Genomic DNA, 12,928 nt, shown 5'->3' on the forward strand with positions numbered 1-12,928 from the left:
TTTCAAGCGCCGGTACATGCATGCCGATACTGAAAATCTATGTCTATGTGTGTGGTTTTAAAGCACCGAAGAATCGAATTACTATTTCCATGAGATAATCGAAGTGGATATGTTTCTGCTTGATCTGTTTCATTCAAGTTGCTCTTGCACCTGGTCTATTCGTGTTTGTTACTCAGATAGTTATGAGTGGTAGCACCTGCATGCTATTGGTAAAAAGTTACGTGTTAGTGTTTATTTTGTTGACAGTTTAGAGATGTGAAGAAAGGGCGGCACGGTTAGTGGAATTGATATTCATCTTGTGTTGCATTGCATCTATAAAGTTTGTTAAAGGTTTTCTGAACTTGTGTGCTTGTGCCACCTACCTCAACGTTTGCCATGGAAGATCTGTAAATCTGATTTTCTATCTACCATTTCATTTAATTATCAGTTAGTGTAAGTAAAAGTTTTCCTGGTGTATTGGCCTAGCCAAGCTTCATGGAATCAGGTGTTTTATATGATCTTCCTATTCTATCACTTTCAGGTTCTTCTGGCTGCTCTTTCCCCACCAGTGCAAGGTACATTATATTATCAACTTCACTGATGCTTTTGGACTGCAATTGTCTGCATTAAATTTAACTGATGCTCTTCCAAACTAGAAAACTCTGGAATAAGTTAATCTCAACCAGATTATTTTACTACTTAAATGATGCCTTGAATGATGCAATGCTATGATATATACATATCTGTAATTTTGCATAGATGTCAGTACCAATATGATACTATCTCACAGTATGTTGCAATCTTGTATTGTAGATAGACAAGAGGAGAAAATTGTAAATTTTTGGGGTTACGACGCATATTACAATTTGTATGATGGTCTTGGTTGTTGAGTCTAGAAAAAGAAAAAGGCGAGAACGTATTACATATGGGCCGATAGAAGAGGGATAAGATGAGAATGGATTATCTAAATAATAAAATATGGAAGAATGATACTGCTTATGTTAACATGCTTAGACTTGGAAGAGCACTTTTCTTCCAGTTTTGTAAATTTTTGAGGGACCGTGACTTACTTAAAGATACTATACATATGTGTGTTGAGCAACAAGTAGTGGTATCTTTTAACAGTATTGGACGCAACCGTAGAAATAGGTTAGTTGGCACAAATTTTGATAGGTCCGGTGAAACCGTTAGCCGTTATTTTAAATTAGTTCTCCATGTCATTGATGAGTTGCGAAATGAACTTATTAAGCTACCTTCCTTGGAGACCCCAACCAAAATCCAAGGGAACCCAATGTGGAATCCGTACTTTAAGGTGAACCAAAACTAATTATAATTTTTTTGTTGATTTTTAAATATAACATTGTATGACTCATAATGATTTTGCATAATTTTTCACCAAATAGGATTATGTTAGAGCTATTGATGGTACGTATATAAGAGCATATGTTTCTAAGGATATAGAGTTTTTCTTTCGTGGTAGGAAGTCATATGCTTCACAAAATGTGATGACTGCTATAGATTTTGATCTTAGTTCACATATGATTTGGTCGGTTAGGAGGAGACAACACATGATACTCTAGTATTATGTGATGCTTTAGAACGTGAAAATGGCCTACGTGTCCCAAAAGATAATAAATTACTTACATAGCTTTATTTCTAAATTTCATTTTTTTTATATAGCAATGTCACCCACTTGTGCCTTATATGTTAGTAAAATTCTACCTAGTTGATGTTGGATATGAAGCTAAATCTGGATTCTTCCCTCTTTTCCGTGGTGTGAGATACCACTTGAATGAGTGGGGGAACAATCCTATGCAAAATGAAAAGGAATTATTCAATCTTAGATACTCATCTTTCTGTATGATCGTAGAGCCTGCATTTGAGTCACTAAAGAAGAGGTTTAGAATCCTTGATGGTAATACTCCATTCTTTCCCTATCCTACTACAGGGAAGGTAGCAACAGAAGGCTGTAGCCTGCGCTGCAGCCTGCAGGGAAGAGCAACGGCGCGCACGGACGTGGATGACTGGGGCGGACGAGAATCCTGCAGGGAAGACCGGCAGCTGCAGCAGCAGAAACAGCAGCCTGCGCTGCAGGGAAGGCCGACGGCGGACGTGAATCCCGCAGCGGCGGTGAACCAATTTGTTTGCTAGAGCGGCACACAGCACAAAAGGGGCGACAAAGATGAAGAGGAATGGAAGGGGGAGAGGTGGATCTACATCTACTAGCCGGCGCCTGAAATCGACAGCGAACTCACTGATAGCAAGGTCAGGGAGGCCGACGGGAGCAGCCTAGCTCTCATGCCATGACAAGAAATTGAAGTGTAGAATATTCCATTAAGATTAGAGTTTGTAAAGATATACAAGGGATGAAGGCCATATGGGCCAAATATACATACATGAATACACGTACACTTAATAATGGCCATATTGAGAACAAGTTTCAGAAATACTAAAGTCGTATGTAACAATTAGAAATTGTACACTGCTATCTCATTCAACATAACACTAGCATACATTGCACTTTTGAGTAAGTAGTGAGCAACTGTAACTCACAATGTAAACATAGACAGTGAAAATAAAATATTTCTTCTTATTTTTTTACTAATAGCCTGCATCAATTTAGACTTGAAATAACAGAAAGAGAACCATATATGCAATAAAAGGAAAATTCTATAGAAACACAAGCCATATATGCAGAGACTATGCATCTAGAAGGGGAGGATAACAAATAGTGTTGTGTTGGGTGATCGGATCCAATTGAAGAACTAAAGACATAGCATATAACAGATGGGTGGAACAATATTAGTATTGGGAATCTTTGTTTTGATGAAGCATAGGCTGATGGGACAGTCCAACCAGATCATAGATATCAGGTTCTCCTGTATATAATCTGAGCACTGGTATGCTAATTCCTTGTTGAAACTCACAGGTAAATAACAAGATAGAGCTTTTATATGAAAGAACCGTGTCAACAATGCACAGAACAATTGCAATGTATGATTTTTTTTGGGTAGTTTAATTGGGAGTGACAAATGAATGAAACAAATAATAAACAGGAAATCAAATCGGAACTTTCTATTTAGTAGTTGAATCGGAAACGTTTCTTGTTCGTTTGTAAAAGGAAGATGAGCGGGTTGAGATTGGAAGCGAGCCGCCGCACCAGCCCCACTTTGTCAGCGAGCTCCCGCACACTAGCACCTCATCTTTCCTTTCCCCCTCCCATTTTCTTCTGAAAAAAAATATTTAACTTTTTATCACTCTAATAAAATGATAATTCCTCACTTAAAATAATAAATGAGTCTTCTAAATCTATAATAATAAGTTTAATGATAAATTTGTCGCTCTGAAAAAATTTCAAATGCCCCCTTAGAGAAAAAAGAGCAGCATCGCGGCGGATTCCCGGAGTGAGCGCCGAGTGGAGTTGGAGGCCCTAGATTCCCGGAGACCGACCGACCGTCCGGCGCCGCCCTTCCCCCGGGTATCGCTCCTCCCGTACCCCCACTAGATCTGTTGTTTTCTTCAGCCAGACGGTTTTGGGTGGCCTTGGTGCTTGTATGACCACCATAGGGTAGGGCATTGCGCTGCTTGGTGGATTTGCCCAGCCGCAAGGATTTATCCGAGGATGAATTTGGGCGGATCTACCTCGTCGTGACCTGATCCAATGAGGCCTTGCCGATTTACTCGTGTTCCTGTGATTTGCAAAGTATATTATCTCCTAACAACTCACGGATACAAGGGGGTATGTGCTCATGTTGGCCCAAGGTATATAAACTGAAGGGCTATGAGCCAGGAAGTAAATGTTGGTTGATTGATAGATTGAAACTGTGATTGAAGCAACCATTGTTTGCTTGATAGTAATTTTGCCTCTTTTGCCACATGGCCCCCATTTGTCTGATGGGTGGTGGGGTGTCTCTGGGCTTCCACACAATTTGCAGAAGCCCAGATGCTCCCCTGATGCCATGCTATTTTGTTGCCATTAGCATTAGGTACATAGCTGAGTTTAGGTTTACTTTTCCCCTTGTTGATCCATAGCTTAAATAAACTGGAACTGCCCCTTGTCATGAAAGCGGAATCAAATGTAGAGTGATAAGAGGAAATTCTGATTGCTTTCGCCTTCATTTTGCGTCCCCTATTTCTATGCACGATAACTTTTCTTCGTCTTAACTGTTCTTCTGGTCACTTCAGAATGTTTTATATTCAGGATGTTTCTATTGATGCAGAAACTGATTGATTTGGTCTCTATTTGACCTTCTGTATGCTGCTAGTTTGGTTTTGTCCGTCTAGTATAGGTTAGCACTATTGCTTTTTATATGCTTATCCGAAATCTGTCGTTAAGATTTAATGAGGTACATGAATAGTTTTCTTTTGCTTGATGTTAATGAGTACTATAAGAATTCAGAAATTAGGTGTACGGTTTGTTACATGTGTGTGTGCTACATGTACATCTGCGCTGCAAGATTAGCAAGCTTCAGCTTCAACTTCATGCTCTTCCCCTTCGAGCATTATTCTCTGACACTGCTGAAGGTGGTTCATTTGCCTGAGGTGCATAATACTGCATGTATTGCATCTGTTGCACAGAGAAATGGTAGTTATGGCTCATTTTTTCAGATATCAAGAATAAGAAATAAATTAACTTCCTCATATGCATCAACCAATACCCTTTGCCTTTTTTTTTTGCATATTCAGTAATAGTAGCTGGACTGTTGGCTGCAATCAGCTGCTCTAATCAGATCAGACCTAATATTCAAAAAGCACAGTATTTCTGCATATGCACTTGTTATGTATAGTATTTCTTATTCAAGCTATTTGCATATGCGCCCATGTTGAAGAATTAGAACCAGCTGAAATAAACAAAGTACCACCAGGATCCAACAGGGTAATTTCCAAGCAAATGTCAACAAGAAATATGTCTCAAACTCACACCCAAGCCCGCCTAGACATCTAGCTGATAAGTTCCTTTAGCATACCGTGTAGTCATGTAAACATCACTGCTCTCAGTTGCTTGCTTTGTAACCCAAGGATGTAGCTAGTCGTGACTGTCCATAACGTCAAATGTGTGCTGGAAATTGACTGAAGCTTGACCACCTGCCCAACACACAAATCTGGTGTGCAATGAAAATCAATTATGTTAGTGGCATCCTGCTGCACCATGTAATGAGAGTTGTAACTCCAGGGACTGAAAACCTTCATGTATGAATGATCCCTTGAAAAAGTCTCTCTTGAGCTTGCAATCAACTTTGTAGGGAGACAGTATTTATTCATCTTACAGGTCATGTGGCACAAATTCCAAACTGGCCAAAGGCCCTGCTCCCATGATGTATTGTCCAAGTAAGAACCATAAAGCTTTAGAAACTCATTAAGTCGGTTTGACAACATCATACCTCCAGGCTCCAGGACTCGCTTGAATTGCACAATTCAAAGACTGACATATTATCTGCTCCTCGAATTTTCTTGGACTGTAGCTTTTCAAAGGAATTAGCTCTACCCAAACAACAAATTCCACATTGCTGTCACTATACCATTCTCTGTTACTACCAAATAGCTGCATACACTGCAAATATTTCCCAAGCTGACCAACATAAGTGTCCATCATATTGCTGTCACTATACCATTCTTTGTGAGGACGCCTCCTTCCAATCTCAACCTGCTCATCTTCCGTTTACAAACTGACAAGAAGCGTGTTCCGATTCAACTACCAAATATATAGTTCCGATTTGATTGCCTGTTTATCATTTGTTTGATTCACTTGCTGTCACTTTCAATTGAACTACCAAGACAAAGGGGATCATGCAGTGCAGTTGTTCTATGCATTGTCGACACGGTTCCTTCATATAAAGACCCCATCCTGCCATTTACATGCGAGTTTCAACAAGGGATTCGCGGACCAGTGCTCAGATTATGTACACGCGAGAACCTGACATCTCCGATCTGGTTGGGCTATCCCAACGCCTATGCTTCATCAGCACAAAGATTCCCAATGCTAATGCTGTTCCACTCATCTGTTGTATGCTACTGTATATAATGTCTTTAGTTCTTCAATTAGATCAGATCACCCAACACAACACTACTCGTTGCCCTCCCGTCCTGGTTGCATAGTCTCTGCATATATGGCTTGTGTTTCTATAGAATTTTCCTTTTATTGCATATATGGTTCTCTTTCTGTTATTTCAAGTCCAAATTGATGCAGGCTATTAGTAAAAAAATAAGAAGAAATATTTCATTTTCACTGTCTATGTTTACATTGTGAGTTACAGTTGCTCACTACTTGCTCAAAAGTGCAATGTGTGCTAGTGTTATGTTGAATGAGGTAGCAGTGTACAATTTCTAATTGTTACATACGACTTTAGTATTTCTGAAACTTGTTCTCAATATGGTCATTGTTAAGTGTATGTATATTCATGTATGTACATTTGGCCCATATGGCCCTCATCCCTTGTATATCTCTCCAAACTCTAATCCTAATGGAATATTCTACACTCTTCAATTTCTTCTCATGGCATCAGAGCCAGGCTGCCCCCGCCGGCCTCCCTGACCTTGCTGTCGGTGAGTTTGCCGTCGATTTCAGGCGCCGGCTAGTAGATCCACCTCTCCCCCTTCTATTCCTCTTCATTTTTGTCGCCCCTTTTGTGCTGTGTGCCGCCCCAGCCAACAAATTGGTTCACCGCCGCTGCGGGATTCCCGTCCACCACCGGCCTTCCCTGCATTGCAGGCTGCTGTTTCTGCTGCTGCGGCTGCCGGCCTTCCCTGCGGGATTCCAGTCCGCCCCGGTCATCCACGTCCGTGCACGCCGCTGCTCTTCCCTGCAGCGCGGGCTACAACCTTCTGCTGCTGCCTTCCCTACAGCGCAGGCTGTGGCCATCTACCGCTGCTGCGGCGGCGACGGCTGTGGCCATCTACCACTGCTGCAGCCATCTGCTGCTGCTGCATACTGTTGCTACTGCTGCAGCCATCTGCTATTGCTGCTGCTGTTTTCTCATTGCCTGCCATGGCGTCATCTGTTGCTGCCTCCAGTTCTACATTGGCACCTACCTTGGCACCCATTTCTTTTGGTGCACCCGTGTTGGACATCAAGCTCACCGGTCAGAATTATCAAGAGTGGGCTTTTTCCCTCGAGATGCTACTTCGGTCAGTTGGTCTTGCCCCGCATCTAACTGATGATCCTTCTGCTCATCGTATTCGTATCTCTCAAGATGTCACATTTGTCAAGACTCGCCCCTATTTTCACTCATACACCACTACATCACCATCATTTGTCGAGTCTCTTTCTTTTCTCTCTTTACCACCTATTTCCATAGAACCACTAGTTCCATCATCTGTTCCATCTCTAGAGCCTATAGTGCCTCTTCATGTACCTACAGATTATTCTAACCCTTCAGCTCCTCCATCTGTAACTCCACCACCTTCACCAGCTCCTTTTGTTACTCCCCTACCTTTTCACTATAGTCGCCGTCTCCATGCTCCGCCTATCTCTCAATCCTCTCCTAATCTTCCAGCTATTCCCACTAGTACCACAGATGATGCTCACTCAGATGATACTCCATCTATTCAGCCACAACGTTATAATCTTAGAGATCGTTCTATTATTCCTGTTCATGAAAGGTTTGGTTTTCTCACTGTTGGTGCTGCTTGTGAGCCACGTACCTATCAGGAGGCAGCTCAGTATGGGAGGATGCTATGCCTGAGGAGCTTGCAGCTTTACAGCGTACTGGTACTTGGGAGGTTGTTCCTTTGCCTGTTCATGCTGTTCCCATCACTTGCAAGTGGGTGTACAAAATTAAGACCAAAGCTGATGGTTTGCTAGAGAGATACAAAGCTCGCCTTGTTGCTCGGGGTTTTCAACAGTCCTATGGTCCTTTGCCACTGTTACCCATATGACTACAGTTCGTACTCTCATCAGAGTGGCTGCTATTCGTTCATGGACTATATCTCAAATGGATGTCAAGAATGCATTTCTCCATGGTGATTTACATGAAGAAGTTTATATGCAGCCATCACAAGGTGTTCAGATTCCTCCAGGCCATGTTTGTCGTTTTCGTCGTGCTCTTTATGGTTTGAAACAAGCACCTCGGGCATGGTTTGATCGATTCAGTTCAGTTGTTACAACTGCTGGTTTCACTCCAAGCAATCATGATCCTGCTCTGTTTGTTTACACTTCTGAATGTGGTCGCACATTAATTTTGCTTTATGTGGATGACATGTATTACACTAGGGATTATTAGGAATATATTGCCTTTGTTAAGAAACGTCTCAGTGAGAAGTTTATGATGTCAGATTTGGGACCTTTGAGCTACTTTTTGGGAATTGAGATCACTTCCACAGCTGATGGCTATTAAATTTCCCAACACAAGTATATTCAGGACCTGCTTGCTCGTTCTGGCCTTACTGACACTCAGACCACAGCTACTCCTATGGAATTAAACCTTCAGTTGTGGTCCACCGATGCCACTCCTCTAGCAGATCCATCTCGGTATCGCCATCTTGTTGGTAGCCTCGTCTACCTTACTGCCACCCGACTTGATATTGCACATTCAGTTCACATCCTCAGCCAATTTGTCAGTGCACCTACCTCAGTTCACTATGCACACTTGCTACGTGTTATGAGGTACCTGCGGGGGACAACATCACGACAACTATTTTATGCTAGATCAAGTCCGCTTCAACTTCACACTTACTGTGATGCTACTTGGGCAAGTGATCGTGATGATCGCCATTCTATAACTGGCTATTGCATTTTTCTTGGTACTTCGCCAGTTGCACGGAAGACCAAGAAGCATACTGTAGTTTCACGCTCTAGTGTGGAAGCAGAACTCAGAGCCCTTGCAACGACTGCAGAGATTATTTGGCTCCTTTGGTTGTTGGGTGTTTTTGGAGTTCTTTGCACTGATCCGACTCCTCTTCGATGTGACAATACTAGTGCTATTTAGATTGCCAATAGTCCAGTAAAACATGATCTAACCAAGCATATTGGTGTTGATGCATCATTTACAAGATCTCATTGTCAGCAATTAATAATTGATCTCCATTATGTCCCTTCTGAATTCCAGGTGGCAGATTTCTTCATTAAGGCCCAGAGTAGAGATCAACATCGTTTTTATCTTCTACACTCTTCAATTTCTTCTCAGTCATATCCTGTTTTTAAGTGTATGTATATTCATGTATGTATATTCGGCCCATTGGCTCATATGGCCCTCATCCCTTGTATATCTCTCCAAACCCTAATCCTAATGGAATATCTACACTCTTCAATTTCTTCTCAGTCATATCCTGTTGTACCATTGTGGCCACAGTACACATGGTTGCATTAGTTTTGGTTCTTTTGTCATCAGAATACCACATTGTTCTCTCAGTCTAGGGTCCACTTTTTTTGGGGGGTGGGGGGGGGGTGCTTGCTGTTGGTGAAGATTCACAGTATTTTTTATGCTTGCTCCTCCAACTGACATTGTTGTGTTGTTTGCCAATCAGGTGATTTTCTGTTGTCCAGAGCTCAGAAAAGATGGTTAATGCAATCAAGGGGTTGTTCATCTCCTGGTTAGCTCCTGATAAAACTGAATGCAACATGTTATTTCTCCTTTCCTCTCTTTGAAGTTCGTCACAATAATCCCCACTCTTGTCAATCATTTTTTTTTTCCAGTGATGTACCAATGGCGCAGTTCATTGTTAATCTGAATGCCTCTATGCCTGCATCAGAGAAGTTCATCGTGCACATGCTTGATCCTACACACATGTTTGTGCAGCCTCATGTGGCAGAAATGATCAAAAGCAAGGTAGCGGAGTTCAGGGACCAGAACAGTTATTTGAAGCCACAATGAAGGATAATTCTTTCCCACATTTCCAGTGTCACCCTCCCTCCAAAGATGTATACATTTATCCTCGGCTCATATCTGTGTTTAAAAAACTGTTATTGGATTGGATGGATGCCATGTCTCTCTCACTCATGGTGATCTAGAATAATAATAGTTTAGTATCAGCAAAAGGAAATGCTGTGATTTATTCTGTCTCCGGAATGAGCCTTTTACTTTGTAATGCGTTTGGTGGCACTGATACATTCAGGCTGCAGTTAGTTGCCTTTGAAGAGAGTAATATACGCCTTACATATATTTTTGTTGTGGATTCTGATGCTGTGTGGACTTTTTATGAGTGCCCAGAATAGAAGTTTGACAACGAGTATATTGTACGCGTTTGGAGACTGTTTTAATATTCAAGCTCACGAGTCATGAAGTTAACAGTTGGAGTTGTGTTAAAATTCAAAAAAACATTTAAGTCGAAAGATGGAATTGGCCTCTTGAATCATCTAAGCTTGTAACTACAGTGGTCTCGCAATCTCTTAAGAACCAGAACATTTGAGACTGCCATTACGAACGATAACCTACATAGATACGTTTTCTGTAAATTCAGTTATCTTCTCCCAGGATGTTCAAAACTTCGGATGCAGCCCCTTTGGAAACCAAGAGAAATATACCAAAGTGAAAATCTTGGCTATTTGTCTGCAACTGGTAAGCTTTGACTTTTGTGTGGCCTGCAAGAGAAATGAGTATGTCACAGAATGATCCGTCACATGACAGAATATGATGAATCTGATGCCCCTGTTTTACTCCAAGTAGCAACCGTGGTCCAGGAGAAAACGTTTTCTTTCTTTGTGAAGTAGAAAGCACAACTCCTGCACTGAGATAATCTGGTGAACCGTGAACAGATACAGAAACCATTGTTGTGTACCATGTTGAGCAGAGACAAGAAGCACTAGCCTGGAAAGGACCTCAGACAATTTGACAAGGATGGTTCATCCATGAGGTTGCAGTTGGTTCCACGTACAATTCAGACTTGAGATGCATGCCTGATTGCTTCCCCTGAATGAATAACTTGAGAGATTTCTCTCTCTGAACTTTGCAGGTAAACAAGCAAAGCATGCTCTTTCTGCACCCGGCATGCTTGGAAGCAAAGTCTATCAGAGGCTAAAGCTTGAAGCCTTGGCATCATTCAGGAAACACTCATTGGCCGGCGCCACATTCTTCATTCCCTTTTGCAGTTCCTTGGCTTTGCTTCGAAGCGATTATGCAGCAAAACGATGAGTATATATATACATGCATAGCATAGTGATCATATCGAACACTGAGCAGTGAGCACTGATCAAAATGGCTTCTTCTGCTCATGTGATGAGCAAGCTCTCCCTCGCTGTCGTCCTCCTCATGTGCGCCGGCGCGTGCCTGGTGGAGGCCCTCCCCCACAGAGACTTCTCCATCGTGGGCTACTCGCCGGATGACTTGGCCAGCCATGACAGGCTGATCAAGCTGTTCGAGGAGTGGGTGGCCAAGTACCGGAAGGCGTACGCGAGCTTCGAGGAGAAGCTGCGGCGCTTCGAGGTGTTCGAGGACAACCTCAAGCACATCGACGAGATCAACAAGAAGGTGAGCAGCTACTGGCTGGGGCTGAACGAGTTCGCCGACCTCACGCACGACGAGTTCAAGGCCACCTACCTGGGCCTCCGTCCCAGCAGCAGCAGCAGGGACGTCGACGGCGAAGCCGAAGGCAGCTTCAGGTACGAGGGCGTGAGAGCGGACAAGGTGCCCAAGGCGGTGGACTGGAGGAAGAAGGGCGCTGTGACGGAGGTGAAGAACCAGGGGCAGTGCGGCAGCTGCTGGGCCTTCTCGACGGTGGCAGCGGTTGAGGGCATCAACCAGATCGTGACGGGGAACCTGACGTCGTTGTCGGAGCAGGAGCTGATCGACTGCAGCACCGACGGGAACAACGGCTGCAACGGTGGGATCATGGACTACGCCTTCTCCTACATCGCCGGCAGCGGCGGCCTGCACACGGAGGAGGCGTACCCTTACCTCATGGAGGAGGGCGACTGCGGCCAGAAGGCCGGCAGCGGGCAGGTGGTCACCATCTCCGGGTACGAGGACGTGCCGGCCAACGACGAGCAGGGGCTGATCAAGGCGCTCGCGCACCAGCCCGTCAGCGTCGCCATCGAGGCCTCCGGCAGGCACTTCCAGTTCTACAGCGGGGTACGTGCCAATCCACTCGAGTCTCGATCGATCATCCATTACGATCCATTGCTTCGAGTTGGAGATCTCCTCCTGCTACCTGCTGCTTCGAGATCTTCAATTCACGTACGTACTATATATACTTGTCTCTCATGCAATGCAATGCAATGCCATGCGATGTGATGGCGATGCAGGGCGTGTTTGATGGTCCGTGCGGCGCGGAGCTGGATCACGGCGTGGCGGCCGTGGGATACGGGACGAGCAAGGGCCAGGATTACATCATCGTGAAGAACTCGTGGGGCTCGCACTGGGGCGAGAAGGGGTACATCCGCATGAAGAGGGGCACCGGCAAGCCCGAGGGCCTCTGCGGCATCAACAAGATGGCCTCCTACCCCACCAAGGACCCAAATAAAACCTTCAAACTTTCTCTTTGATCAGTCAACTCGAATCTATATTAAGCCCCCTTTTCTTGTGTTTTTCTTTGATCGTGCATGCTTTCTCGATCGATCGAGTACAGAAAACAAAGCAGGGCACGAGCTGTGTTTGTGTTTTCTGAATCGATGGATGGAATAATAAATATTTGAAGTTTCTCCCGTACGTATACACATGTTGATGTTGGTTTCTGCAATTGTATGTTTGTCAGCTGATTATTCAGACCACCATATAACACCTCCTCCATGTCGTGAAAAGAAAAAAAGAAGAGGAAGAAAAGGTCATGTAAAACCACAGAAAGCTAGATAGCTGAAGTTGTCAGCTCTAATCAGCTAGTGATAGAGAAGGAGTATATAGCAGCAGAGATGGATGTGAATTCTGGCAACCATGCATGCAGTGCGAAAGGTTGGACCATGCATGATGAACACGAAGCACACAAACCTGAAACTGCCAGGAAATATGAGAAATGCAGCGACCGGCGGCTCACTGATTCCATCTTCTTCTTCCTCTCGTCTCCTCTCCTCGATCATTTTCTT

At 43.6% G+C, this 12,928-nt stretch overlaps 2 protein-coding genes across 3 annotated transcripts; both read left to right on the forward strand.

Moving 5' to 3' along the window:
- Window positions 1–3,300: 3,300 nt before the first annotated feature.
- Window positions 3,301–10,076, forward strand: LOC133928269 (general transcription and DNA repair factor IIH subunit TFB5-like). 2 transcript variants are annotated; one of them, XM_062374526.1, is made up of 4 exons: window positions 3,306–3,457; window positions 9,024–9,120; window positions 9,442–9,507; window positions 9,611–10,076. In XM_062374526.1, exons 3-4 carry the CDS (start codon window positions 9,473–9,475, stop codon window positions 9,786–9,788), a joined length of 213 nt encoding a protein of 70 aa, XP_062230510.1. In that variant the 5' UTR covers window positions 3,306–3,457; window positions 9,024–9,120; window positions 9,442–9,472; the 3' UTR covers window positions 9,789–10,076. The 2 variants fall into 2 exon arrangements, with proteins under 2 accessions (XP_062230509.1, XP_062230510.1); XM_062374525.1 differs by lacking the exon at window positions 9,024–9,120 and having other exon boundaries at window positions 3,301–3,457.
- Window positions 10,077–10,903: 827 nt separating this feature from the next.
- LOC133928270 (cysteine protease XCP2-like) lies at window positions 10,904–12,557 on the forward strand. Its single transcript, XM_062374527.1, has 2 exons — window positions 10,904–11,981; window positions 12,155–12,557. Exons 1-2 carry the CDS (start codon window positions 11,109–11,111, stop codon window positions 12,392–12,394), a joined length of 1,113 nt encoding a protein of 370 aa, XP_062230511.1. The 5' UTR covers window positions 10,904–11,108; the 3' UTR covers window positions 12,395–12,557.
- Window positions 12,558–12,928: the final 371 nt, after the last annotated feature.

This window comes from Phragmites australis, chromosome 9, assembly GCF_958298935.1.
Source record: "Phragmites australis chromosome 9, lpPhrAust1.1, whole genome shotgun sequence".
In the NCBI taxonomy this organism is placed as follows: Eukaryota; Viridiplantae; Streptophyta; class Magnoliopsida; order Poales; family Poaceae; genus Phragmites; species Phragmites australis.